The sequence below is a fragment of the Zymoseptoria tritici genome, chromosome 5 (assembly GCF_000219625.1).
Source record: "Zymoseptoria tritici IPO323 chromosome 5, whole genome shotgun sequence".
In the NCBI taxonomy this organism is placed as follows: Eukaryota; Fungi; Ascomycota; class Dothideomycetes; order Mycosphaerellales; family Mycosphaerellaceae; genus Zymoseptoria; species Zymoseptoria tritici.
The window spans coordinates 1,162,229-1,188,139 of record NC_018214.1 but is presented as its reverse complement, the minus strand read 5'-3'; the positions used below and the strand labels follow the sequence as shown (position 1 = coordinate 1,188,139).

Sequence of the window (25,911 nt, the reverse complement as noted above, 5' to 3'; positions counted from 1 at the left end):
GACGAGGACGAGATTGTCGTTGCAAGCGGTGCTCCCCTGTCACACGCCACCAAAGAAGTCCCGATTACGCCTGCGTCGGTATCACTTCACCTGCACGATGACTCCATCACCTGTGCATGTCCACCTGGCACATCACGTCTTCCGAAAGACATGGTGATGACGATCAACAGCGGCAAAGACATCACCTGGACTCACCTATCGTGTAAGCCGCTCTCAGCCGAGTCAACAGCTGGGAAAGGTACTCCGCCTTCTACAGCAGGTGAGTCATCTCTCGTTCTCGACGTGAAGCGTGGTACACATGGCGGCGACGGCAGCAGCAGCGCCGGCAGAAATCCGATGGAGAGGTTCGCTACTTTGCTTGGGCCCAGTCCTACCCCCGAACAATGCGAAAAGGTAAAGAATCTCACCTCCACCTTTCGTTGCGACGGGCCCTGCCCAGGCAAGGAGAGAACACTCCTCGACTTCTTCCTCTGCAAGAATTGCATGGCATGGCAACACAAAGAGTGTCAGCTCTTCGGGGATGCTCGCGACCGCGGAGGGCCAGTGTGCAACCAGTGCTATGTGGATTTTGTGGTGCACCATGATGAGATTGATCAATGGCAGCGTCGCCAGATGTTGCGCGCTGTACATGAGGCTGTCAAGTATCTCAAGGATCCGGACACGATGCATCAGACGTGGCGGAGGAAGTGGTGTCGAGATCTGGTCTCGGGGTTCTGGGCCAAGGTGAGTTACATGCACGATGCTGGGTGCGAACTTTGCTAACGTCTTGGTAGAACAAAGACCACTTCATCTCCTACCTGGTCAAGCGCAGGCGTCAGCAAACGCAGCGGCATCCGCAGCCGCAACGATTGGTGCAGCAGCAGCCTGTGCAATTCATTCAGCAGCAACCACAGACTGCGCCCACGAACAATGCTCCAGCACGCAAGCGACCAAAGCGCAAATCAACTACCCTACTCTCAGGCATCTACAATGAAGCCGACGCAAACAGTGATGAAGATACTAAAGGCGAGATCCTGCTTGCCAGTGACGACGATATCATCGCCATACCTCGTGTTAAATCGGAACCGGGGCTTAAAGCTGCGAAGAAGAAGACTCTCCTGATCAATCCTCCAGCCACTGCGCCCGTCCAGCGTATGGGAAAGCGCAGACGATCTCCTTCACCCCCTCCTCCTCGCGACAAAGGCCCACAAGGTCCAAGAAAGTCGGTGCGCATGTCCGACCGTCAGACAACGATGAATACATTTCGAGACGACAGCAGCGACGAGGAGGAAGCTCAACTACCCACCGTCAAAACGGAGTCACGTCGAACTCCACCTTCCAAAAAGCGGGCACCTCTCAGCTCGCCAACGATCGCTTGCTCATGCTTCAGCAGTCGACTAGCCACCACGCTCGACTCATTCGAATGCGAATCATGCGGCCTGTGGCAGCACAAGCGCTGCGGTAAAGCGTCGTCGACAGGTGTTTACTCCATCTGCAATTTCTGCCTCAACCGTTCTTCTCCACCTCTACCCAAGCAGCCATCGAAGCCAGCCAGGAAGCCTCAAGACCGACCAAAGCCAAAGTCAGAACCTGCTCGGACTTTGCCCTCGGCTCCTCCAGCACCGCGGATCAAACTTGAACCAGCCCTCGCCAACGAGGTCCGCACTCTCTCCTCCACCATTCTCTGGACGGAATACATCTCCATTCCTGGGCCGGGCCAAGACGACGACGAAGATCGACTCAACCAACCCTCCTCTCCCCCTCCAGAATGGCTTACAGAGATGGAGAGCCGACTCGCGATTCTCCTCACCTCAGCGGGACCCGAATACATGGGCATTTACCTCAACCCTTCGTTATCGGTGTTTCCGCGCGAGCCGGATGTAGTGTTGCAGGCGCTGAGGGAGCTGGCGACTTATATTGTGAGTAAGGGGAGTTTGAGGGGAAAGAGGAGCCAATTGGGGTTGTTATTGGAGGTCTTGGGGATGGAGGATAAGGGGTCTCGTTGGAACGGTGCTGGATTGTGAAGAGTGAGGTGATAGTCCCGGGGGTAATGATGGGCTCGAGGCGACTCTGCTGCCCTGGAAAGGACATGACGGTGTTGTGATCTTAGGGGTTTGTCCTATTTCGGACAGTTTCCATGCTGTTCACTGCAATGACGACACTGAGCTTGAGAGACAGTGGTCGGATCACAGGTCATGCTTTTGATTGTTCGGGTCCGGGCAAAGAATCGAAGCTTTCGAGTGTTGTTCAGCGAAAAGGATGTACTAGCTTAACCATCCTTCGTCTACGAGTGTATCATCGTCACTCACATCTTGTTCGTCATCGCTCTACAAATGTTGTGCATTTCATGTATGGGAAGTTGTGCGAGAATCTGAAGCAGGGAAGCCAGATTGGCCAGGAGACCAAGCCCCTTGTTCACCTGAGCTGGTGAACATCACAGGGACTGCCACTAGCGTCCGCTGCCTTCTGTCCAATTGAAAGCTCAGAAGCTTGTACTATGAAGTGGTGGAGGTAGGGCTGGCGGACGTGCCTTACTGAAAGCGATGCTCTCCGCTCCAAAGCACATAGGATATTCGGAGTGCATACGCGGCTGCAGCGATGCAGGTCTACTGGTTGAGCTATGGGACGTCTATGATCGTAAGGCTTGTAAATCATGGAATCATGGTCGGGTTATAGATAGATCGAGACACTGAGCAAACAACGTGAGCAAGTCCGTGACTTCGCGGTATTGGGAGATATCTCAAGTTACGCATCCGCAATCATTCCATTCCTCACACATTATCCCTTCCCTCCAAGCCACCAATTACCATCTCCAACATCTCTCCCTCCTCCTCAGCATACTTCCCAAACTTTGACCCCTTCATCTTCACGACCAGCTCTCTCGCTCTAGCGATCCTCTCCTCAGCAATTCCCCTCCTCCCAGTCTTCCAAGCCGTCTCAACCAGCACCTTCCACATAGCCAGCGCTTGCGGGGACAATGGCCCTGCACTTCTATGTCCATTGAGCCAATTCCTACATTCCAGCGCCATATCTTCCGCTTCGTCGTATCGACCGAGCTCTGCCATGCGGTAAGCCAACGTGTGCTGGGCACTGAGATCCTTTTGCCCGTTGGGACCATTTTCTAGCCGAATGCGTGTAGTTTCCTCGGATTCATCTTTGAGGCCGAGATAGTTCTGGGCTGTGGCAATACCTAACATGGTACGGGACCACACTTCCTGTTCTGCATCTTCAAGAGGGCTCAACTTGATATCGTCGCCGACAGTCCCAACGTCACGGGCTGGGAGGCTCGCTTGAAGTATATCAATCAGAGCTCGGAGCCTCTCATCGCGGGAGAGGTTTGACAGGGGTTCGAGATGATGCTCCAGTCTCGTCTGTTCTTCCGGTGGATAGGCCTGGAAATCCTCGTACTTTGATTTGTCGACCAGGGCGTCTCGGTCTTCACCGTGTCTGCAAACTCAGGGCTTGATGGCATAATTGGTCTGCTCCCTACAGATCTTTTGTTGTGAGGGTGGCTCGTTTGGTCGGACACCATGTGCTTGTTTTTGTGTATCTGTTTGATGTGGAAGCTGTGATGTGTATACTGACTGAGTTTCCACCTGCCTGCTGCACAGGCTAAGGTACCTCTCAATGTCCGCTTATCGCCGACCTCACGTCTCCTAAAAGTTTTGAATGTGGAGAGCTTCGACAACCACACCCACCATGACATCTCTGCCTTTACGCACGACTGACCGTTTCACTTGAGTCATGTGCAAGAAGTGGACATCTCACACCCACCGCAAACATGTTCTACGACCTTAACATCCCATGGTCACCGACCGATCAGAATCTGAACAAGACATTGGCCTTCTCACAAGAGCTGGGCTATAATGTCGTCGCGCTGAACCACACCATGTCCGGCAAGTTGCCGAATGATCTGGTGAGACCACTATTCGAAAGAATACAAGCGATCTGTACTGATACCATCCGAGACTTGCGCAATTCCTCCCCTTGCCAACCCACCTCCGAACCTCACCGTCCTCCGCCGCCTGACCCTCATCCTAACCGACTCCCACCAAAACGCGAAACTCGCGCTCCTCGCCAAAGAATACGACCTCATCGCCCTCCGACCCATCGATGAACGGACTCTGCAACTCGCCTGCGGCTCACTCGACTGCGACATAATCTCCCTCGACTTCAGCACAAGGCTGCCATATTTCTTCAAGTTCAAAACTCTCAGCGAGGCGATCAAGTTGGGCAAGAAGTTCGAGATCTGTTACGGGCAGGGCTTGAGTGGCGACGCGCAGGCGAGGAGGAGCGTGATTAGCAATGCGACGCAGTTGATCCGGGCAAGTCGAGGGAGGGGCCTGATCATCTCCAGCGAGAGCAGAGTGGGTGCCGCTGGGTTGCGAGGACCATGGGATGTGGTCAATTTGGCAGCGGTCTGGGGTCTGGGCCCGGAAAGAGGCGTGGAAGCTGTGGGAAAGGAGTGCAGAAGCGCCGTGGTGACTGGAAAACTCAAGAGGAGTGGATATCGTGGTGCCGTGGACGTGGTGTATGGTGGAGAGAAGCCGGCGAGGGTGGAGAAGGAGGTGGAAGACAAGGCGAAGAAGCAGAAGGGACAGCAAACTCAGAATCAGCTGAAGGGACAGACGGGACAACATCAGCAGACAGGACAGAAAAGGAAGGCCGAGGGTGACGAGGCTGCTGGCGCAGAGCCGCCGCTCAGTAAAAGACAGGCGAAGAAGCGTGCACATGAGGCGAGAATGCTGGCTGCTGCCGAGAATGGTGAAGGAACTGCCAAAGTCGCCAGTGGACCATCCGATGCTGGAGCTACGGAACACCAAACATGAATTGCGAAGGCCATCCTGAACGACAGGATGATTGATGCATAACGCACCGGATCGCGCGCCGTACCGCCCGCTAATCACCTCGCGACAAAATCCAGCAATCTTCAATCCATTAATCGACTTCCATCGAAACGACACGGTCTCTCATAGAACAGCGGCATGCTTTCAAATCGAAGCAAGCAATAGACCCTCGCGATCGCAGGCGGCGCGCAATAGGCCCTCTCCGTATACTGGACGATTGTGTCGCTCCAAAATCGGGGTCCGTACTTTGGCGGCCACGGCTTGAATTCGAACCTGGGTTCCAGGAACAGCTCGAAGGAGGCGTGGTAAATCTGAGATCTGAGGAAGTGGCTGAACGTGGCCAACACGTCGGCTGCTTCCAGAGCACGGATCACATCCTCCTCGTGGTTCGAATCCGGATATGACGATGTTGCGCTGGTTGCAGAAGCTCCGTAGCTCAATCAGACTGCATGTTGTGTAGAGCACTTCAATCGAGCTGCGGACAGGGAGGATGGATCGATTCCGGCGGCTGTTAGGCCAAGGCGCATCTGTTCGGGCTGGAGGTTGTCGCAGCCTCTGAGCTTCCAGTAGTTCCATCGCGTAGGGCGAGTTTCGTGGATATTGGACCATTGAAGCGATGGAAGTCGGCAATCAAGAGCTTAACGTGGTCGAAGAGAGGACCATTTGACATTGAATGGAGTTCTATGGTCTGCGAGGCTTGCTTGACGTCGACTTCGAGTGTTCTCCCGACAGGCGACGATTTCTACGCAAACGGTCGGAACACACGGCTCTCACAACGGACGTCTCGGACGAACATGGATGTGAGTCAAAATGCCCAGACGATTCTGTTGGCATCGCTCGAAGTGGAGATCAGCGACAGGACCAACGGAAGATTGTGCAACTCTTGCATCGACAGGAACGGTGGGATCAATTCGCAATGACAACAGATCGGACTTTGGAGATATCGCATGACTCGGATGTATCAGGACCCTCCAACCCAGCAAGCTCATCCACCAGCAGCCTCACCGCCTCCGCATTCTCATCCTCCAACAACACCAAACGGCCTCGCAACGTTCTCTCCACGACGTTTCCAAGACGGGAAAGATCAATTCTTGTCCGGGTAAGGTTCGGTCTTCTGCCTGAAGCAGAGCGCTTGGTGGACGTTCCTCTTGTAATCCACGTGGCATGGCTTGCCGGGAATCAGGCAGGGTGAATCCTTCAAGAAGTGTCAGCGAGGTGCGCATGTGTCGTGCTGAACGACTTTGTCAACATACGCCGGCGCAGGGCAAGTAAAGGGGGTTGCCGAGGTTGTCATGTCCGAAAAGGCAGTCGCCGTACGCGTCGGGGTTGGGGTCTCTGCCGGAAGCATTATCGTAGCATGTCTGAATGTCGTTGTCAGTAAACGGAATGTGAATTGAGTGGGAAGAGCGAGACATACGCCGTCGGCCAAAGCAGTCGAGGCGGCAGAGAGCAGAATGAAGATGAGCTGAGAGATCTGCATGATTGTCTTGTCGCTGGGCGTTCCTCTGATTTGTGAGGCCTTGTGGTTTCGCAGTATTGGAGAAGGAGGAAAGAAAGGAAGAGTTTGCGGGAAGCTGGAGGGTTCAAGTATGTTAGCAATGAGAGGGTGCTTGGTCGAGGGTGACCAGAGTTTTCAATAGTTCCAAAGCAAGAAGTAAGCTCTCAGTCCAATGTCATCAGTGATCACCACGATCAAATCAAAGCACGTTGTGGCCACCGATTATCCCATCCCTGGAGATGGCTTGAGAACGGGCGCAAGTCTCACTAGCTCACTACATCCCAGTCAACGGAGCCTGTCGAAAGTCTGCTTGCAAGGAGTATGCTGATGGATGATTTTGAATACGCCTTCCATTGGTGCGATTTTTAGATACCTTCGCCGATGAGATGCGCACTTGGAATTGGACCTCCGCTTTCTCCTCAATCGAATTTTGTAGCATCGTCAGCGGCATACCAATCACAAGCTGATCGCACGCTGATCGCACGCAAAGGTCTGCAAATGGTCTCTCGCCATCCCCGTTGGAGCCAGACTCCCTTTCCGTGTGAAGACTCAGCTCATCACGCATCCGCCGGGGACTGGAGCTGGGACTGAACCAGATTCAGAAGGCGTGCCGTACAGCGTGTTGACACATCGGAGTGAACACCCCCTTGTCGCCCTCAGGAGGCTGGTCCCATCTTCATCAATCGTGGTCATGGAGCCTACAAGGGGGTGTCCAAACCGATATGTGAATGCTTGCCTCGTTCCTTGTCCCAGACGACATCGCGCTCCGCCTACAATCGAATACTTGTACGAGAATCTGCAAACGGGCCCTCGCCCGACGCAATGCAGCTGGCTCAACCTTTTCTCACGGTCGCGATGCAGGTCAAATCGAATCAAGCTCTGGTTCCTGGTCCTGAGACTCAGCCGGCTTGCAGATGGGCGAGGAAGGCTTTCCGGGGGTTCGCCGTCCGTTGTCGCGAGTATAATTTTCCATGAGCCCAAAAAGGGTGAAATGGGCCGCCAAAAGCCTACGTGGACTTTGGAGTCGGGCACAGCGCGCAGGAGATGAGCCGGTGCCTCCATGCTGAAGTGTATTTGTTTTGTTCCACGTCACCAAATTCAAATTCTATCTACCCTGCTTGAGCACATTTCGGGAGTTGTTTGGGAGATCGCATTGGCACGGCAAGGCCTGTGACATGCCCAAGGGGCTACGCACTGCTTTCTTGCTTTTGGTCCAGCTGCTGTAGAACTAGAACAGCGGCAGACTCTTCCGGCGAAGCAGGCTACAGACGCTTGCGATTGGCGGCGGCGCCATCTTGAGTGCATCGAATGATTGCTGGTTTCCATTCCCTCGTATCCGACGCACAGGGCTGCCGGCAGAGTCGAACTTGGGACGTGTGAATAGTTTGAATGACATTTGATGGATCCACACTCTCAGCTCTGCAGGTAATTCCTCGAACTTGACGCGTCAGCCTTGTTCTCCGCTGTATACAGAGAATGTGAAGCTCGGCCGGGTCGCAGCAGAGACATGACAAAGAATCGCGGGATCGAGAAGCACGAAGGAAAATGTATGCCTCATACGTGACTACGACGATCAATCCAAGCAAAGTTTGCAAACGCCACAATCGCCTGCCTTGGGGTATCATCTGTTCATAATCAACAAACACCAAGTAACGCCATGAAGATAGTCAAAGGCTCGTAGACAAATGCCTCGTTTCGATAGACGCCAACCGCATCAAGGCTCTTTCTTCGGAGTGACGGGTACGTCCCAAATGCTGCCAGGAACTTCAGCTGCTGGCTCCAGCTCTTCGCTCCGGGCGGGCGCTTTGCCAAATGGAATCGGGCCGGTACTGCTCCAGACCGGGAGCGATCTATTGTTGTCCAAGGAGGGAACTGGCTGGGACGAGAAGCCAAAATTGCTGGGCGGCTGTGGAAATTCGGCGCTGTGAGCGGTATTGACGGGCACAAAAGATGTGAATTGCTGTGGTAGCAGTACATTCTGATACTCGGGAGCTCGCATCTGATTTTGCGCGCCTATTGGTAAGGGAGCTGGAGGTCGAGCAACTTGAGAAGTGCCGGCAGCGTTCTTGTCGGCGGCATACGACTGGATCAGGGGCTGGGGCGTAAGGGGTACTGATGTCTGCGTACGTCCTACGTGTGAGGCATAGCCAGCATTCGTCAAACTTTCCATTGCGGCACCGTTGACTGGAAGCGCACTGGTCTGGTGCATGCTGGCTGGAGGAACAACTGAGCTCGTGCTGGGTGCGATGACCGATGAAGCGGGCGCTGTATTGTCAACGGGGAAGACCGGAGTGGAGGCCGAAGTTGGAGTTGGCAGACCGTTCGCAGCGGGAGCTGTCGACTGTTTTGGAACAGATGTGTTGGAGCTCGCCTGAGGAGCCGGCCTGGCACTTGAGTCACGAGGAGCGGTTTGCAGTGCGGCCTTCTTCGCAGCGGCGTTGACTCTACGCGTCTCGGCGGCTTTGAGCGCTCTCCCTTTTCGCTCTGCGTCCAGCTTCTCTTTCTGCTTCCGGTCGTGCTCCTCTTTTGTACCACTGAGCTTCAGCGTGACCTTCTTCATGCCGCTAGTGAGACTTTCCATGTCTGCGGCATTACTCGCGGTACCCAGAGGACGTGCCGTTTCCTGTTTGCCTAGCACTCCGGGAACTGCTGGAGCCGCAGCCTTTCGCGGCGATGTTGGCGCACTGGCAGATGTGGCCAACTTTCTAGGCTTTGCGGGTGCTCTCGGCTTCTTGCTATTGAGTTGAAGGCCACCGTTGATCGGAACAGGGGGAGGCTTCATCCCGTGGTTAGACCCCAACACTTGCGTAGATGGCAATGACGGTACGGGCGGCGCATCTGCTTCAATCGTGCTGCTGAAGACATCGAGCGTACTGCCAGCGCTAAGTCTTCTGCTCACCCTCCGCTTCTCCGGAGCAGGTGTCTCCGATGGCAGTACCGAGATAGTCTCCCTTCTACTGCTCCTGCTCTCAGAACGACTTGCTGCGCGTACGCTGTCCATTCCGTCGCTGTGGACGCTCTCGGCACGGATAGGACCTTTGGCCTTGCGGTCCCGCAGCTGTCTAGGTCCTTCGGCATTGGCAGGTGAAGCAGCTCGCGCGTGCGCTTCTTTCTTGGGTCGAACCCCACCGAGCTCTTCCGCCGTGAAGCTCTTGGTCTGCCTATCAGTAGGAACGAGCAGCTTATGGAGCTCTTGCGTTGCGACCACCCAGTCGACCTCTGGTGGTGGTAGTACTGGTGCTTGTCGAGCATCAGGTGCGTCGCGCAGCGTTCCGGCGATCGAGCGAGCGAACTTGTCCGTGTCGACCACCTTGTATGCAAACGACTCTGTCGGAGTCGCATAAGTCGGTTGCGGGCCAATTCGAGCCTTCTTGCCTTGCGCAGGCGGTGGTGGATTGACTTTCAATTCCAACGCCGTCAAGTTGCTGGCAGACCACCAGCTCTTGTCATATTGCTGAACCTGTGAAGCCGGGAGTCCATTGATAGACAGGCTAGTCATGTGGTCGCTTATGTCCATCAGAGCTCCAACACCGTTTGTAGAGGTCGTGACTGGCGCAGCGCATAGCCCGGACAGATGGCTCAGAACACCACTGCACAAAGCGCGATCACTGTATCCTCCTTCGAGCACGCTGATCACGCGACCTTCACAGCCCTCAATTTCCTGCGCCAGCTTGACGATGTCTTGGGTGATTCGCGCGTAGAAGTCTGTTGGTACACTGACTTTGTGTCGTTGCATGCCGGCACCCTCCCACTCGCTCGCATCGAAGCCTGCAGAGATGTAGATGGCTGCTTTCGGTTGAATCTTCCCTTCTGACCTCAAACGGCTTGCATGATGTTGCAGGAAGGTCTTTGCCTTGTCCAACAAGACCATGTAGCGACTCTCGTACAGCTGCCAGAACTCAGCCTCGGTCTTCCAGGGCTGCAGGTGAACATTCCAAATAGACTGCCCGTGAGCATTCTCGATGCAAAGACTGGCGGCCTGGACCTTTTCGTCGTCTCCCATCTCGCAAGGATAGCTATTGATGTCGTGAATGCTATAGTAGCCGATATCAGGACCAAGCTTTTGCTTGTTATTTCTAGCATTGAGGCGTTTGATGTTATTCTGACTGTTGCGTTCCCATGTAATGGCCTGACTGCCGTCTCCGTGGTGGAGATCAAAGTCGAGGATCGCAGCGTGCGTCAAGCCGTGCATCTGAGCAGCATATTCGATGCCAACGTGCACATTGTTCAACCAGCAGAACCCGCTTGGTTCATTTGCAGAGCAGTGATGACCAGGAGGGCGCACGGCGACAAATGCCCGCTTGGTCTTCGTAGACTCCGAGAAGATGGCGTCCACAGCATCCGCAACAGCTCCCAATGCGCCCTCGAAGGCCTGCTGGGATTCATTTGCAAGGTAAAGATCGCCTTCGTGGAGTGCTGGCGCTTCACTCTCTCCGATTGCAGGTCGTCGATCCAATTCCTTCACACCTGCTGCCAGCTTCTCTGGTGCCGCGCGACACATCCTCTGCAGCTCAGTCATCCACGCGGTTCCGTGCACATCCGTTACGAATGATGACGTGACATCGAGGGTTCGTGCGGAGCGACGAATAATGAACGGCGGCTTGGAAGATCGTGGCCGATCTGGATGAGGCGCATTTTCTGCTTCTGAGTGGTGTTTCCCAAGACGGACGTATGCAGTGGAAGCTCCAAGTACACTCGCGTGAAGTCGCTCCGGCCTCTCCACGATCATCGAAAGGGAGGTCTTGTTGGTCTTGAGGCGCGAGAACCGGTGTCCATAGCAGGCATCGTGCAGCATGACCACGGTCTCTACCTCTGTCCCGACTTCCGCATGACCTGACAGCTCTTTTGCGAAGTAGTCCGTTGCAACTTGGGCGGCCGTGAGCGGCACAGGCTCCTCAATCAGCTCCATGCTTGTATGCGCTTCCCTCAAGCCAGTGATCAGGTTGGAGATTGATCGTTTCGGCGTTGGTCTCCTTGGTGAATCCAGTTCTTCCTGCCCAGGTCCTAACGAAGACCTCGAGCTCCTCTTTTTAATCATCGGCGACGACGGTCTGCGACTCGAGGAAGCAGAGCTTGACGGCCGTGCTCCTGGCGCATTTGATAGACGAGGCGAGGGTGGGTTCGAAAATGCAGCGGACTGCGAGACGCGGCGCGTGGCCGGGCTCGACATGCTCGGAGTCGGTGGGTTGGAAGATTTGCCAAATGGAGCATCTCTTGTGTTTGCGACAGGAAATGGCTTCGAGATTTGCGACAGGTTGGAGTTGTCGAGGGAGGTTTCAAGCGGAGGCACCATGGGAGCCCCGAAGGGCTGATTTGATTCCATGGTCGGTGACTCTTATATTTTCGTGATCCTCGCCGCCGACTGGCAGGTGTGCGGAGGTGTTGTTCTCTCCCAAAAGTGTGTTGATGTTTAGGTACAAATAAACGCTTCCCTGCAAGGTTACGTCGCGCCCGCGTCTCGTCTTTCGGCCCCCACCTTGACCAGCACTCTAAGGTACGATCCATGAATTCGCAGATTCGGGCCAAGGACAACGCCGATTTGTTACGATATTGCAGGAGAACGAATTCGTCCTGTATCGCGATCGCATACGGATATCTCGGTCTGCTGGTGACGATATGTATGCTGTTAACACTTGGAGTCGACTTTCGATCGCATTCGCCGCAACAGAGACATCAGGCCAAAGCATTCATTCGACTCGAGCCGATTGGACAAGTGCATAGTGCGTGCAAAGCGCATGCAAAAAGCCTTCTTCGCCATGGTATTCAAAACGCCCTGATCCGTGGTATCATCATGATTGCCGCCTCTTTCTAAGCCTTTGTGCTGTCCTTCGTCGAGCCACGGGAAACACATCTTTCATGCCACGGAAACGCATCTTTCATGCCTTCCAGAAACCGCTTTCCCACCTCCTCACTTGTAGATCTCATCAAAAGGCCTTGTATCCCCAAAACAGCTTCCCCAGACCTCGTTTACTATTCTCGCCGCCTGGACATCATCCTTGCACGCCGGCCTCGCCGCCACACTCAGCGTCGCTCTTCTCCTCACGCACTCCTGTAATTGCTGCGTGATATTCCATTGTTTCCGTGTGAAGAACTCCCTGATAAATCTGCACTCCCCACTCAACATGCTCGCTCTTATCTCCATACACGCCGCATGCCGTAGATCCAGTGGGTCGAGCTTGAACCGCATATGGTCATAGGCGTGAACCATTTCGTGCGCGAGTGTATCTTCCAGATGTCCTCGATTTCGGAACTGATTGGCGCATAAGAGAATCCCATGTTCGGGACTAAAGCCTCCACTTTGATGATCGTTGCAGCGCCGGCAGAAGACATTCTTCCGTGATATCGATGCTGAGCCATCCTGGGGTCCAAGGAGGTCGATGTTGTGTTTCATGAAGGTGATGATCGGAGAGGCTTTGAACAGCCATGCAACATCTTCATCGCATTGTTTGCAGTCCTTTTCCTCATTAAGGATGTCGCGCTCTTCGAAGTATGCTTTGCGAAGGGTTGGTTGTGCGGAGCCGGTGAGGATTGAGAAGAAGTTCGACCAGGTTAGGTATGTCTCGTCCTTCGCTGGGTTTGTCGTTGATGGAGCACTTGTTGTGGCATTCTGATTGGCCATGCTTACAAAACTGTCGTGGAGTAGTTGTCGATAGCCAAAAGTTGTGTTGATGGAACTTCGGTGTTCACTCAAAGCTTCGGGGAGATCCTCCACATTTTAGCGGAGTATCACATGCAAATACTATGACTCCAGATCGGTTCAGACGATCGCAGAGATGAACATTTAATAAACGTCACTCAAAGGTGAGAGCGCTCGGTAGACGTTTCCTGTCGTTCTTCAAAATCTGTTGTAAGACATTCTTCCATTTCCGCCTCGCCAATACGCCAGTCATTCCCGAACGCTCCAAGATGCAAAGAAAATTACGAAACCGCTCCATCCAAGCACAGCTCTCTAGCATAATCATTGCGAAGCGCTGGCCTTCTCCTTCTTCACATCGCCGCTCGTACGTTGGTAATGTCGCTCGCCCTTGACACAGTGCTTGATGATCCAAGGGTGCACTTCGACCTCTTCCAATGACAATCGCTTCTCTGGATCCAACACCAAGAGCCGCTTGATCAAATCCCTCGCCTCGTTACTGACGAACGGTGGAATCGTCATCTCGCCTCTAGCAATCCTTCGCTGTGTCATCACCGGGGTATCTTCGAAAGGCGCCTCTCCAACCAAGAACTCGTACGTCAACACTCCCAAACTCCAAAGATCCACGGCCTCTGTGTACCAGTTCTCTTCCCGGCCAGGCTTGATCATCTCCGGAGGCAGGTAATCCAGTGTTCCACACATTGTCTTCCGTCGGTTGTTCGGCGCATGCACGCTCCAGCCGAAATCCGAAATCTTGATCTCGCCGTGCATACCAACGAGGATGTTTTCGGGCTTGATGTCGCGATGCATGACATGCTTCTTGTGGAGATACTTCAACGCACTCGCCATTTGGGCGATGTACTGTGCTGCTTGCCATTCGGGGAATCTTTGGGCTTTCCGGAGATGCTTGTATAGCTCGCCTTGGCCAGCGAATTCGAGGATGAGGAAGATGCGTTTCGTGTCGTGGAAGTGGCCGTATAGTCGTAGGATGTTTGGATGCGCAAGATTTGACTGGATCTCGATCTCTCTTCGGACTTGCTTCTCGACTTTGCCTTGGGTAATCTCGCTCTTGTGAAGGACCTTCAGCGCGCAGACAAAGCCAGTGGCTCGTTCACGAGCGAGGTAAACACGACCGAACTTTCCCTTCCCAAGAGGTTTGCCAATCTCGAACATAGTCAAGTTCCAGTTCTTAGGCTTTGCGACGGCTTGTGAGATGTGATCGGTGTCTGATGGTCGTGACTCGGCGGACGTTCGTTGTGCGGCTTGCGAGGGCAATGTGATCTTCGTAATGGTAGAGTGAGACGTGCTCGGCTTGCCAGCTGCGTTGGCGGGTAACTTCTGGAGTGGTAGTTTCATTCGACTTGGAGCAGCGGCTGCATTCAGATTTGATAGTGAGGTGACGGTGCTAACAGAGCCCTGATCGCGTTCGTTAGATGCGGTTCTGCTTGTAGAGTGGTCGAGCTGTCGCATACCTTTGCCTTGTGCTGATAGGCATTGCTGTCCTGGTTCTCATCTTGGACAGTGATAGACTCAAAGCGCTGCTCGAGCGCCTGCATGTCGGCCATTTTGGTATCGTCAATGAATGTGAGGTTGTAGTTCAGCAGTGGACTGGGGTTCTTGAGGCGATTGTGTCGCGGGAGAGCGATTTGTTGACTAAGACGTTGCTGCGCAACCAGGCGGAGTTCGGTCCGTTTCGGCCCCACACGAAGCTCTACCAGCAAATGATTCTCGACGACGGTATCGGTATAACGAAGACGACACCCACCGTGTTCGCCATGCCGTCGCTCGCTCCCGACAGTGCTGCCGGCCTGCAGTCTCACACCAGCCGCAATGGCGTCTGGAAAGTGACCACGCGGAAGCAACCCATCCTCAAAGCCGATCCGATTGAAGAGCTGCACAAAGACGTTGGAATCCCGATCCCAGAAATGATCTTTGGCGACAACTTCGTTGCAATCACGCACTTGAAGTCTGGCTGGACTCTGGATTTCAACGCGCGCGATGCACTGGACCGTGTGAGCAAGACGGAAGAGGGCATGCTTCAAGTCGCCGTTGCAGAGGAGTGGAAGAAAGAGCGATCGCACCAGCAGGAGGTCAAGCAAGTGGTGAAGCCATTTGACTGGAGTTACAGCACGGACTTTAAGGGAACGACACATCTTGGAGATGCAAAAGGAGAGTGGCAGACCTCATCACAGACCAAGGATCCCATTCGGACAGATTTGCTCAGTCGGCAGGATCCCATTGAATTCTTCAACGAGGTTGACCTTTTCGAGGACGAATTGGCAGACAATGGAATTGCGATATTGAACATCAAAATTCGAATGATGCCGGATCGATTACTGCTGCTCAGCAGGTACTTCCTTCGACTGGACGGCGTTATCGTACGACTTCGGGACACGCGAGTGTACGTCGAGCACGGTTCGAACAAGGTCATTCGACAGTTCACATCGAAGGAGGAGAAGTACGAAGTGATTCAGGAGAAGCTCAAGGGGATGCGAGAGAATGTCGCAGAGTCCTTCCGCGACGTGAATAAGATCTCTCCGTTGTGCCGTACGATTGAAGACACTACGGATGTATTCGACTTTTCATGAGGTGGCCCTGGACGATTTGGTCTCCAAACAATTACGCATTTTCAAAACGGGCTGGTCGTAATCAACATCGATGCTAGACCCCGAGGCGCACGCGAGGAAGCTGGCGAATGTAGAGCAGGGAAGGCCACGTGGGAGCATTCTGCAGCACATCTGGATGCAAGAGACCCGACTGGATGTACTGCGGTCAGCATTACCTGATCACAAGCCATCTCAGTACGCCGTCCTCCGCTTTGTCCGCAGCCATCGCAGGATTCGACCGAGAAGTCCTGCAAGCCCTATTTCGACAGCAATAATTTGCATCGCATCGCGGCTATGCTGAGCACCTTGAGGGTGTCATCAGTCAGTCGCTTCCGCGCAAGGGCGGAAGCCATGACTTTGGAGGTCCTAAAGGTCCCATGTTCTTCGGAGCTCGAGCCGCAAGACGCTCGACCTGCGTCGATGTTGATTGAGTCACTGGTCGCGAAGCCAGTTAGACATGTACACACTCGTCGAGATAGTCGACACGCGTTCTCAACGTGATTGAATGCAAAGTGATGAAGTAGTGGATTCCTCGCGATCTCGATCAAATACATTCTGTGGTATATCATTTCGCCCGCGATTTTGAGTGTTGCTCTGGCGCATTTGTGCAACACGACACAGACCTTGCCGCATTTCGTCAAAGCACGACTCGATTATGTGAATAGTCTAGAAGAGCAGGCGAGCAGCGCGGGCAGTGAGCGATGCCAGGACAACAGAGCTCAAGCTGAAGATCTGGAAGCGGGTCATGACCTGAGAAGTTCATTAGTATACTACCTTCGACACGACTCGAAAGAACGCATACCTTGTTGACCAGCGACTGGAACAAGGAGTGAACGACCCTCAAACCAACGTAACCCCAGGCTCCGTAGATGGTGTAGTCGTGGGTGTCGCCAATGGCGGACAGCGCCAGAGCAACGGCGTAGAACACGGTTGGCTGCTCGTGGAGATGATTGTAGTTGTCGGCGACCTGGCGGACCTCAATGGGCAGCTTGGTGTTCATGTCGTGGGCGATCTCGCCAGCTTCCATGGAGCAGCCATAGTCGGGGTTGGACAGCGCCGGGAGACGCTTTGCATACATCCATCCTAGCAAATTGAAGTGTATAAGTTAGCTATGGTCCTGACAATGAGGATTTCACGCAGAGTAAGACCTGCTGGCGTCCCTGTGGAACAGTCTCGGGAACCTGCAGGCATTATGCACTTTAGTACTTACCTTGCATGATAAATGTCCATCCAGCCAGCGCGATGACTGGGCGGAGGAGAGGCTGACGGAGTCCTAGGGCGGCAGACATGTTGACGTTGTGTTTGATGAGCTCTGATTGATGTGTCGATGGGTTTGCTTGATATAGGAGGAGGTCTATGTTGACGATGAGGTAGAGCTTCGAGATACCAGCTCTCCTGATCGACGACCTCGGCAATCAGTCCGAGGACTAAATTGAGCGTCCCAACCTCCGGTGTTCCTTCTCCGCGACTTGCCCACCTCTCTTCCAGAAAACGGTTTTGTGCAAGTGAGTGCAAGTGAAGCACTTACTGTAAAGTCATCAATAGTGAACGAGGAGTGTCGCCACTGATGCGAGAGTCTGGGACTGCGTGTCATCGGTCCATCCGAACGGCTAACACTATGTACTAATCTTGTCGAAGGCACTGCTCATGAGCCGTGCGGTCACTGCTTCGTGAATATCAAGCTAAGCTGCGGCATTGCCACGGCGAAATGAGGAGCGAGCAGAAAATGCGAAGAAAGTCAGCACCTCAAGCCGTACACTTCTTGAAGCGGAATGTGCCCTTTCCCTCAAGAAACCTGAACGTGCCTTCTACACTGCGCAGGCGTGCTAACTCTGGTGAGCAGTACCGATGATAGCAGGTGGTTATTCCACCATGCATGTCTTCCCAGTCGTACGGCTTGCTTTTGAGCCACGAGATCAACGACGAAGCATTGTAAAAGTCTTCCATGAAAACGTGCATGTATGTGTCTTCAGTGGCCACGTTGAGTCCAGCGCCTTCACCCTGTTCGGGAAGCACCTCTGGGAAAATCTCGCCAAACATCATGATATGGTGATTGCCAACTGGGCAGTACAGCTCGAGGTCTCCACAAGCGCCAAGTCGCAAGCACGAATGGACAAAGTCGATGGCTTGCAGTGGCTTCCAAGTTCCCAGCATGTCGCAGCTTATCTTCTTGATGAGCTGACGGTTTCTCGCGCCGATCTCATGCAGATATTGGCAGAAATGCTTCACATCGTCGCGTTCGTTGTTGAGATGAAACCTGAACGCATTCTTCTTGTAAAATATGGGAAGTGTTTCGGCCCGGATCAAGTTGCTCGTCTTGGATATGGCGGGTTGTTCGGCGGAAATCGAGTCTGGCTTTCGAGAGGCGCTCGGTGCTAGGAGTGGCTTGTCGAAAACGACGCAGTACTCATAGATGCGGCAACGAAGCTCAGGAGGGAGATCCAGAAGACGGAAGGGCTGGAATGTTCCCTGGGGCATGTCAGTGAAGTATGGAAGAAACAGGATCTCTGCCACTAACACCAAAGACGTTGGCCTGAGAAACAGCTGCGTTGGCCTGGAATGCATCTTCATTGGCGAGACGTGCACTCTCGTTCGCTTCGAGCGCGGCCTCATGTGCTCGACGTGCATTTTCGTTGGCTTGACTCGCTGTTGCATGGGCTTGACGTGCGGCTTCATCAGCTTCACGGGCGGTTCTCTCGGCTTGACGTGCGGCTTCATCGGCTTGGTGAACTGCCGCAGTGGCTCGACGTGCCTTAGCATTGGCTTGACGTGAAGCTTCGTTGGCTTGGATCGCGGCTTGTGTCAGTCCAGGCGGGTCTGCGCTGGCGTGAGACGCTTCTGGAGCAGCCATGGCGATGGCAGGACTGCTGTATGATCGAAGTTCCGAGATGAAGGACAGGCGAGTGTCGATGGTGTTGATGGAGGATAGAAGAGCTGCAGGAGAAAGAGCGTCGCGTCAGTTTGGCGTTAAAGCGCGAGCACGCAGGAACCCCTTCATCTTCACCTTCACTTCAGCAGCTGACCTCACTGGTGTCATCGGAATACGAAGTACGCAGTGTGGCACTATCATATGCCAGTCGATGCCTCACTCTCAGAGCTCTGCCTTCCACAGCGGGTGAGTGTTCCTACAGCGATTACTCGAGTGATTGATGCATTCGATAGCATGGCGTCCCTCATTCCTTCCCAATCATCACGTAGCTCACGAGTCCGGTGATTTGCAATCTGAAGCAATGAGGCGAGCCTCTGACAGCATCCTGGGCAGCTGGCTCGGTCGGTAGTGTACAAATTAGCTGTCTTCTACTTACAGTGTAGTATCATGATCTGTTTCGTGTGTTCCTCAAGCCTTCTTTGCATCCCTCTCCGCCTTCCTCAACGCTCTCTTGCGAATGCCTTGATGCATCGACTTATTGATCCACAACACAATCCCGCTCTGCGTCCCCACAAACGTCGAGATCGCCCATTGCATGATCGCATGCGACCAATAAGGCGTGCACGTAGCCGGAACACCCTGTGCACCACCATGTCTCCCAATGCTTGACAGCGCAGCGCGAACAAACTTCTTCGGTGTTGGGATCAGAAGCGATGGGCGCTTGATCTTGCTCATGGCGGACGTGACGAGGTAGGACTGTACCAGCTGAACCTTGATGTTGGAGGATGCCAATTCGGAGCTCAACGCGGATGACCACTGCTGCAGGAAAGCTTTACTGCCACTGTACGTGGCCAGGAGAGGAGTGGGCATGATTCCGCCGAAGGAGGCCATCGTCAGGATCAGACCACGCTTACGCTTGATCATGCCTGGAGTGACCAGCTGCGTGACGCGAAGTGTACCCATGCAGTTGATCGTGATGATGTCCCGAAGTTCCTTCTCTGGTGTCTCATTGAACGGGACAGGAATGTTGTGGCTCTGTCCGACATTGTTGATCAAGATCGACACATCCAGTCCATTCACGAGCTCTTTCAACGAAGCGTAGTCCGTGTCCTTGTCCGCTGCGAAGTCCATCGCGAGCACCTTGGTCTCCACCTTGTATTTTGCTTGAATCTCCGAGGCGAGCGTATCGAGCTTTGACTTCGTGCGGGAAACGAGGAGGATGTTGTAGCCTTTTCCTGCGAGCTGTTGGGCGTACTCTTTTCCAATGCCGTCTGAGGCTCCTGTGACCACCGCCCATGTTCCCTTTTTGCCGAATCTGGAGAGCTGTTGTTCGATAGTCAGTGGATGTCAAGATGTGTAGGTGGACAATTATCCATACCGAAGTGCCGGGCAGAATGAACAGCGAAGCGATCAACCTCCAGAAAGAGAGGATCTTCAACGAAAGCCAGAGAATGCCAATGAAAGAGAACACCAGGGCCGTAACCGCTGCCAAAGCATTGTTTAGTGGTAATCCGTCCATGAATCCGGCGTCCAGTCTGCACAACCGTTCTGTGGTCACAAGTGTGGGAATGGAAGAGAACAAAAGTCTGGAAGTGATGTTGAACTCGCCAACAAATCCTCGGCGCCCCCAAAGTTCCTTGCTCCTGAAAGCCAAGCCATGCGAACACCTTCCATTCATGCCCGACTTCACATGCTCTTTTGCTAGCAGTCAGACTACATCCACAAGTGCAAGAATCAAGAGTCGTCTTGCCGGTTTATCAAGATGTCACAAGTATCATCCTACCTCCCCCCGGGAGAAGGCTTCCTACCAAAGTGGCTCCTCTTCGTACGTCCTCAAACCCACCCTTCAACCACAAAACATCAATCTAACAACCCTCCACAGATCGCAGTAGTCGCCCTCGGCAACAGCATCCAAAGCTATACTTCCCTCCGCGGCACCCGCGAAGTCTACGCCGGCAACAACCCCAGCGCCGTCACTCCTCTATCAGCCCGCACATTCGGAACCTGGACAGGCCTCAGCAGCATTATCCGCCTCTACGCCGCGTACAACATTTCTAACCCGGTGGTCTACCAACTCGCGCTCTGGACATACGGGATCGCATTTGCGCATTTCTTCAGCGAGTGGTTGATCTTCGGTACGGCGAAGTGGGGACGTGGATTGGGAGGGCCGGTGTTTGTGAGTACGGTTACTACGGTGTGGATGGTGGCGCAATGGGGATGGTATGTCAGGTAGAGAGAGGATCTCAGGGGCAATGAGCGGAACGTAGGTGAGACGTTTTTTTCGAAGATAATGTGGGTTGAGAGTGAAACGGGCATGGGAGATGCAAGTGAATGTCATTGTAAACGTTAAGATACTCCGACACGACGGCCATGCATAACCGATCGTCCACTACCCGACGTTGAAGCCAGTGGAGCGAACATGCCCATATCTACCCAACACCGCAACGCCAACGCTTCTAACCAAAAATTACCACACCAGTTCGAAGAACCCTACTTCTGAGCCGACTCGCGACCCTGCTTGACCAACCACAGCAGCAGGTCGACCTTTGTAGCAATCGCCTTAGCCTTGATATTATTGCTTGAATCCCGTTCGGTCACAATCGCAGCCGCATTCCACACAAGGAAGCGCTCAAGGACCTTCAACGGCGTATTCATCGTGATCTCGACGTACTCGCGCTTGCTCTCATCTCCCTCGGTAGCCGCAGCATGCTTCTCGATCAGCTTAATCTCGTCCAGCTTGGCAAAGTTGAACATGACATCGCTGACGGGGTTGTTGATCGTCACACGGCCAGAGGAGAGGTACGACAAGCAATTTCCGAGCGTGACCATACCGACCAGACGCTGGCCCTTGGATGAAGTCACCGGGACTTGATCGTAGCCCTTGTCGCGCATCATCTCAATGGCTTCGTCCACGGAGGCGGTCTCGGAGATGGTCTGAATGGGCTTCAGGCGAAGATCGCGGATTTTGGCGCCGACGAATTCGTCCTTGGAGGTGCTCTTGGTGAGGATGGGAAGTTCAGGCTCTTTCGCTGCCGGCTGGGCGGCATTAGTAGGAGGGGTGGATGGTGCAGTCAATGGCAGGGTAGGAGGCATGAGGTCGTTCGCAGCGAGCCAGTCATCGTCAACAAATTTGCTGAGGTAGCTGCGGATGCTGTCAGGGAGGATGACAACAACTGAATCGTTCTCTGTCAAGTTCATGTCTTTGATCGCCTTGATGCATGCGCTCATGGCAGAGCCGGAGCTGCCGCCACAGAGAAGACCCTCCTCGCTGATCAGACGGCGAGCCCAGTAGAAAGAATCTCGGTCATCCGTCTTGTACCACACATCCACCTCTTTCTGAGAGAGCACATCTGGAATGAAGTCGTAACCGATTCCTTCGATCTTGTACGGCCTGTCCTTGTGTTCGTCGTTAAGAGATGCAGGAACAGCCAAGATGGAGCCTTGCGGATCTGCTGCGACGATCTTGACCTTGTCTCCGTGCACCTTGCGAATACCCCGAGAAATACCAGTGATCGTTCCGCCAGTACCAGCTCCGGCCACCACAGCGGCCAGCTTACCCTGAACAGCATTCGTCTGCTCCACAATCTCCGCGGCGGTACCAAACTCGTGCGCCGCAGGATTGTTCGGGTTGTTGTACTGATCGAGAATCACTCCTCCCGGAATCTCTTTCTCCAACCGACGGGCCACGCCAATATGGCTCTCAGGACTGTCCCACGCAGCGGCTGACGGTGTTCGGATGATCTCAGCACCCAGCGCCTTCAACACGCTGACCTTCTCGGTACTCATCTTCTCAGGCAGAGTAATGATTGTCCGGTATCCCTTTACGGCTCCAACAAGCGCCAGGCCAATTCCGGTGTTGCCACTTGTAGGCTCAATAAGCACGCTGTAGCCAGGCTTGATGCGACCTTCTTTTTCTGCTGCCTCGACCATGCGCAGTGCGATGCGGTCCTTGACACTGCCTCCTGCGTTGAAGAACTCGCATTTTGCGTAGATGGCGCATGAGATTCCGACCGACTGTGGTATGCGGTTCAGTCGAACGAGGGGTGTGTTCCCGATGTTCTCGAGGATCGTGTTCATGGTCGTTGGCGCGCGCGGGGGTGGGGAAGTCAGGTGAGACATGATGAGCGGTATCTTTGAAGGGATGTTCAAACCGAAGAGGAAGAAGGGAAGAGAAGAGAAGAGAGAGTCTTACAGAAAACTTACCAGAGGTCCGGGAGGCGTCTTTCGATGTTGCTCTTGCGTGGATCAATGAGGGACCCTTTCACCGTCGCTAGCCGAGCCGACGACCCGGCGAAAGAAAAATCGACGTCTGTTCTTTGTTCTGGTCGTCGGTCCAGAGAAAGCCTGGTCGTCGTCACGCCCTACAATTCAGTCGCATGGTCAACGACAGGGGTTTGAACTTGCTGACCGAGTTCACGCAGATGGCGGTCGGGCATTGATCGGCATGCCGCAGCAGGACTCGCTTTGCATGCAGAAGGCATCTAAACGACCAACGACCGACATCGCAAGAACCTGGTTCACCCCAAAGCTGAACAAAGGAAGGCATCATAATGCACATACGCGCGAACAGGTGAAAGTCTCCATCGGTCAGACTCATGATATCATGCGAACCACGGATGCTCAAGGATCTGCTCAACACTAATTCTATCATCCGGCTTCCATTGAAACATCTGGCCCAAGAGATCGTTGAGAGACGCCGCCTCGTCCTTGGTGATTCTAGTACCAGCAAGCTCCAGCAGCGACGGCTTTTGCTGGATGTGCGCATCGTCTGCTGTCTCATTCTCTTCTGCATTGTCATCTTCACCAATGTCAGCTATCATTTCTTCCAGAGGGTATTCATTGGTCCATGTCTCTGCATCGGGGCCTCTTGGCAGAGGCTTGCCACTTTCATCAAACGCAGAAGACCGTGTATCCCAGCTGCTCCACCAAGGTTCTGGCATCTTCCCCTTCATCTGAACCCATTGCTTGATGATCTCGTCTTCGGTGCCCATAAAGGATTCGAATATAGGCGTCCCAGCTCTGATCTCAAAGATGACGCATGCAAGAGACCACAAGTCTGAGAACTTATCATATCTGGACTCAAAAATGGTCTCTGGCGCTCGGTACATCAAAGGGACTCCGATGTCTTGTGGTCGCGGAGGATCCTTGAGCGGAAAACTGACCCCTAGATCGATCAAGAAGACCTCTTCTGCGAGGAACCTTTCCTCGGGCACTCTGGCAGCCTCAACGATATACCGCGGAGCTGAAGGTCCAAGGCTCAGTCCAGAAACCATTCGGGGCTCCTCTTTGCAAGGCTGCCCGAAGCGTTCGTAAATGTCTTTTTCGGTCCACTCATCTATCGACTTCAACTTCAGCAAGATGTTGGGCACTGTGATGTCTGTCAAAGCGTTAGTCCTTGCGTACGAGAGCACAGAAACGAAAGACTTTCCTCCATGGCCAATCCCACTCGAGTGCAAGAAGCCGACTGCCTGTGCCACTTGCTTCGATATCTTCCGGGCTACAGCAGCGCGCAATCTACGCGCATAGAGGCTCTCTCTATTCTCGTATAGGCTGGGTAGAGTAGGCCCAGCCACCTCCGACACGAGGCAGAAGTGGTTGCCATTCGGACCAGTGATTGTGAAATGCGCCAGGAGGCAACGGACATGGGCTCTTCCCGGATGGCCGGACTGTGAGCTTGATAAAGACTGATGCGTCTGACGTTCAACGCAATTCGAAGTTTCGCTGGCCTTGACAATCTTCAACGCCACATATCGAGCTGCAACAGAGTCATGGGCGAGCCATGTGGTCGAATAGCCTCCGGCGCCGAGCTTGAGCAGAACTCTATACCTTTCCTCATACACGTCTCCGAGATGTACAGGATGAAAGCCACCAGGTCGATAGTCTTCGACGTCCTCAATCCCTTCGATGCTCAGGGGATAATACAATCTGGCCATAAGACCGCCTTGTCATGCGGTGAAGCTCGCGAGTACGGACTGCGAACTGGGCCACAAGTCGAATACTTTGGCACAAGACTTGAAGAAGGCGGTACGTGAGGTATGTGGAGGGTGGTCAAAAAGTGACATGCTAGCAAAATGTGTCGCCCATTGTCCATTTATTAATGCCTGAAAGGTGCCTGACAATCCTGAGCCGCGCGACGCTCTGCCCGCTCATTCCTTTCAGAACCAACATAACCAGCGATAAGACTCTGATCGTTGTGATGTGCTTACAAACAGGTCTCCAATCCCTCGGCCAAGAAAACCGTTTGCAACAAACGACCAGCTGAATCACCAGGAAATGGTAGCGAGAAGTAAGCAGTCCGACCGCATAGCCGCAGCTGTTGTGGATCATCAGACTAACTATTAGTGAAGTGCACGTAACTAGTGCTAAGGCATTCCTATACACAGATAGCTAAAGTAAGAATCTTATACTTAAGATTCTCTCTGCATAACAATATATACCTACTAATTAGAGGTCTTCTTCTACTTAGCTTAAGCCTAATTATAACAGGTTATAAGCCCGGCGTAACTACTGCATACTTAAGGAAGAATTGTCTATTCTAAGCGCAGCTACTAGAACCTTACTATATACTATTTAGATAGTTAACTAGCGAGCCGAGAAAGAGCTAGTTATAATAATAGCCGTAATGCAGGCTAATAAGTTTAAGACTACGAAGGAGAATAAAGTCCTAAGAAAGGGAAGCAACTTCTTAGACTAGTTAAGGATGCTTAAAGCAGCCCTTATAGACAAGGAGGTATTAGGCTATATCTTTTATAACATTCCCTAGTGCCCTACCTAACTAAAGCTAGGAATTAAAGTTAGATATCCCTCTCTACTAACTAAGAAGAGTACTACTTTATCCTCCTAGGCTCTAACTCCTTCCTAAAAAGAAGGAGGGAATACTCTAGTAATAGAACCTATTCTAACTAGTAGACTAAGACTAACTCCTCTCTAAGTCTAGTATAAGCATAACCTAATTACATATAGGATTATTAGTAAAAGGATCGACTAATCTTTAAGGCCTAACTTTAGGAATACAGAGAAGACAGCTAAGGAACTATATAATACTATTACAGCTACCTACAGGCCTGTTATAATTATAAACATTTATAACAGCCTAAGGATTCTTAGAATTAGTAATATTAAAATCTAAGGAATAAACACTTAGAAGTACTATAAGGACTTCTAGAAGTAGTATTATAAGTACATCTCTATAATAGAACAATACTCTAGGTCTAAGAGTATTCTAGTCTTAAAGCTTACCTTTAGTAATAAGCAGATTAGGCTGTTCTTTATCTAGGGCCTTTACTATCTAGAATACCTAAGAAGCTAAAGACAATCTTATTATATTAAGAATATAACTCTTAAAGAGCTAATTACCTTATTAATTAAGGAACCTCCTTTATAGACATAAAGGATAGCAGGAGGATTTAGGGGTACTATAATAGATAATAATTAGTATACTAAGTATACCTATTATATCTATACAAATGCAGATTGCT

The 25,911-nt window shown here is 52.9% G+C and overlaps 11 protein-coding genes across 11 annotated transcripts; 4 read left to right on the top strand and 7 right to left on the bottom strand.

Moving 5' to 3' along the window:
* Nucleotides 1-1,682: 1,682 nt before the first annotated feature.
* On the top strand, nucleotides 1,683-2,151 carry MYCGRDRAFT_104482 (uncharacterized protein; the record flags this gene model as incomplete). Its single annotated transcript, XM_003852602.1, has 1 exon — nucleotides 1,683-2,151. One exon carries the CDS (start codon nucleotides 1,761-1,763, stop codon nucleotides 2,001-2,003), a length of 243 nt encoding a protein of 80 aa, XP_003852650.1.
* Nucleotides 2,152-3,760: 1,609 nt separating this feature from the next.
* MYCGRDRAFT_72059 (uncharacterized protein) lies at nucleotides 3,761-4,808 on the top strand (the record flags this gene model as incomplete). The annotated part of the gene is made up of 2 exons (XM_003852603.1): nucleotides 3,761-3,895; nucleotides 3,948-4,808. 2 exons carry the CDS (start codon nucleotides 3,761-3,763, stop codon nucleotides 4,806-4,808), a joined length of 996 nt encoding a protein of 331 aa, XP_003852651.1.
* Nucleotides 4,809-8,038: 3,230 nt separating this feature from the next.
* HDA2403 (histone deacetylase) lies at nucleotides 8,039-11,673 on the bottom strand (the record flags this gene model as incomplete). Its single annotated transcript, XM_003852127.1, has 1 exon — nucleotides 8,039-11,673. One exon carries the CDS (start codon nucleotides 11,645-11,647, stop codon nucleotides 8,039-8,041), a length of 3,609 nt encoding a protein of 1,202 aa, XP_003852175.1.
* A 559-nt stretch (nucleotides 11,674-12,232) lies between these two features.
* On the bottom strand, nucleotides 12,233-12,943 carry MYCGRDRAFT_72054 (uncharacterized protein; the record flags this gene model as incomplete). Its single annotated transcript, XM_003852126.1, has 1 exon — nucleotides 12,233-12,943. The coding sequence occupies one exon, from the start codon at nucleotides 12,941-12,943 to the stop codon at nucleotides 12,233-12,235; it is 711 nt and encodes a 236-aa protein (XP_003852174.1).
* A 339-nt stretch (nucleotides 12,944-13,282) lies between these two features.
* MYCGRDRAFT_72053 (uncharacterized protein) lies at nucleotides 13,283-14,533 on the bottom strand (the record flags this gene model as incomplete). Its single annotated transcript, XM_003852125.1, has 2 exons — nucleotides 13,283-14,374; nucleotides 14,431-14,533. 2 exons carry the CDS (start codon nucleotides 14,521-14,523, stop codon nucleotides 13,283-13,285), a joined length of 1,185 nt encoding a protein of 394 aa, XP_003852173.1.
* A 187-nt stretch (nucleotides 14,534-14,720) lies between these two features.
* On the top strand, nucleotides 14,721-15,441 carry MYCGRDRAFT_58925 (TIP41-like protein; the record flags this gene model as incomplete). The annotated part of the gene is made up of 1 exon (XM_003852604.1): nucleotides 14,721-15,441. A coding segment is annotated over one exon (708 nt), but the record flags the coding sequence as incomplete, so codon positions are not given.
* Nucleotides 15,442-16,072: 631 nt separating this feature from the next.
* Nucleotides 16,073-16,919, bottom strand: MYCGRDRAFT_72047 (uncharacterized protein; the record flags this gene model as incomplete). The annotated part of the gene is made up of 3 exons (XM_003852124.1): nucleotides 16,073-16,314; nucleotides 16,367-16,647; nucleotides 16,775-16,919. 3 exons carry the CDS (start codon nucleotides 16,851-16,853, stop codon nucleotides 16,231-16,233), a joined length of 444 nt encoding a protein of 147 aa, XP_003852172.1.
* Nucleotides 16,920-18,901: 1,982 nt separating this feature from the next.
* On the bottom strand, nucleotides 18,902-19,966 carry MYCGRDRAFT_72043 (uncharacterized protein; the record flags this gene model as incomplete). The annotated part of the gene is made up of 2 exons (XM_003852123.1): nucleotides 18,902-19,756; nucleotides 19,812-19,966. 2 exons carry the CDS (start codon nucleotides 19,950-19,952, stop codon nucleotides 18,902-18,904), a joined length of 996 nt encoding a protein of 331 aa, XP_003852171.1.
* Nucleotides 19,967-20,195: 229 nt separating this feature from the next.
* ERG28 (ergosterol biosynthetic protein 28) lies at nucleotides 20,196-20,666 on the top strand (the record flags this gene model as incomplete). The annotated part of the gene is made up of 2 exons (XM_003852605.1): nucleotides 20,196-20,258; nucleotides 20,316-20,666. 2 exons carry the CDS (start codon nucleotides 20,196-20,198, stop codon nucleotides 20,664-20,666), a joined length of 414 nt encoding a protein of 137 aa, XP_003852653.1.
* Nucleotides 20,667-21,546: 880 nt separating this feature from the next.
* Nucleotides 21,547-22,577, bottom strand: MYCGRDRAFT_104476 (uncharacterized protein; the record flags this gene model as incomplete). The annotated part of the gene is made up of 1 exon (XM_003852122.1): nucleotides 21,547-22,577. A coding segment is annotated over one exon (1,005 nt), but the record flags the coding sequence as incomplete, so codon positions are not given.
* Nucleotides 22,578-23,034: 457 nt separating this feature from the next.
* Nucleotides 23,035-24,366, bottom strand: MYCGRDRAFT_42881 (uncharacterized protein; the record flags this gene model as incomplete). Its single annotated transcript, XM_003852121.1, has 1 exon — nucleotides 23,035-24,366. One exon carries the CDS (start codon nucleotides 24,364-24,366, stop codon nucleotides 23,035-23,037), a length of 1,332 nt encoding a protein of 443 aa, XP_003852169.1.
* Nucleotides 24,367-25,911: the final 1,545 nt, after the last annotated feature.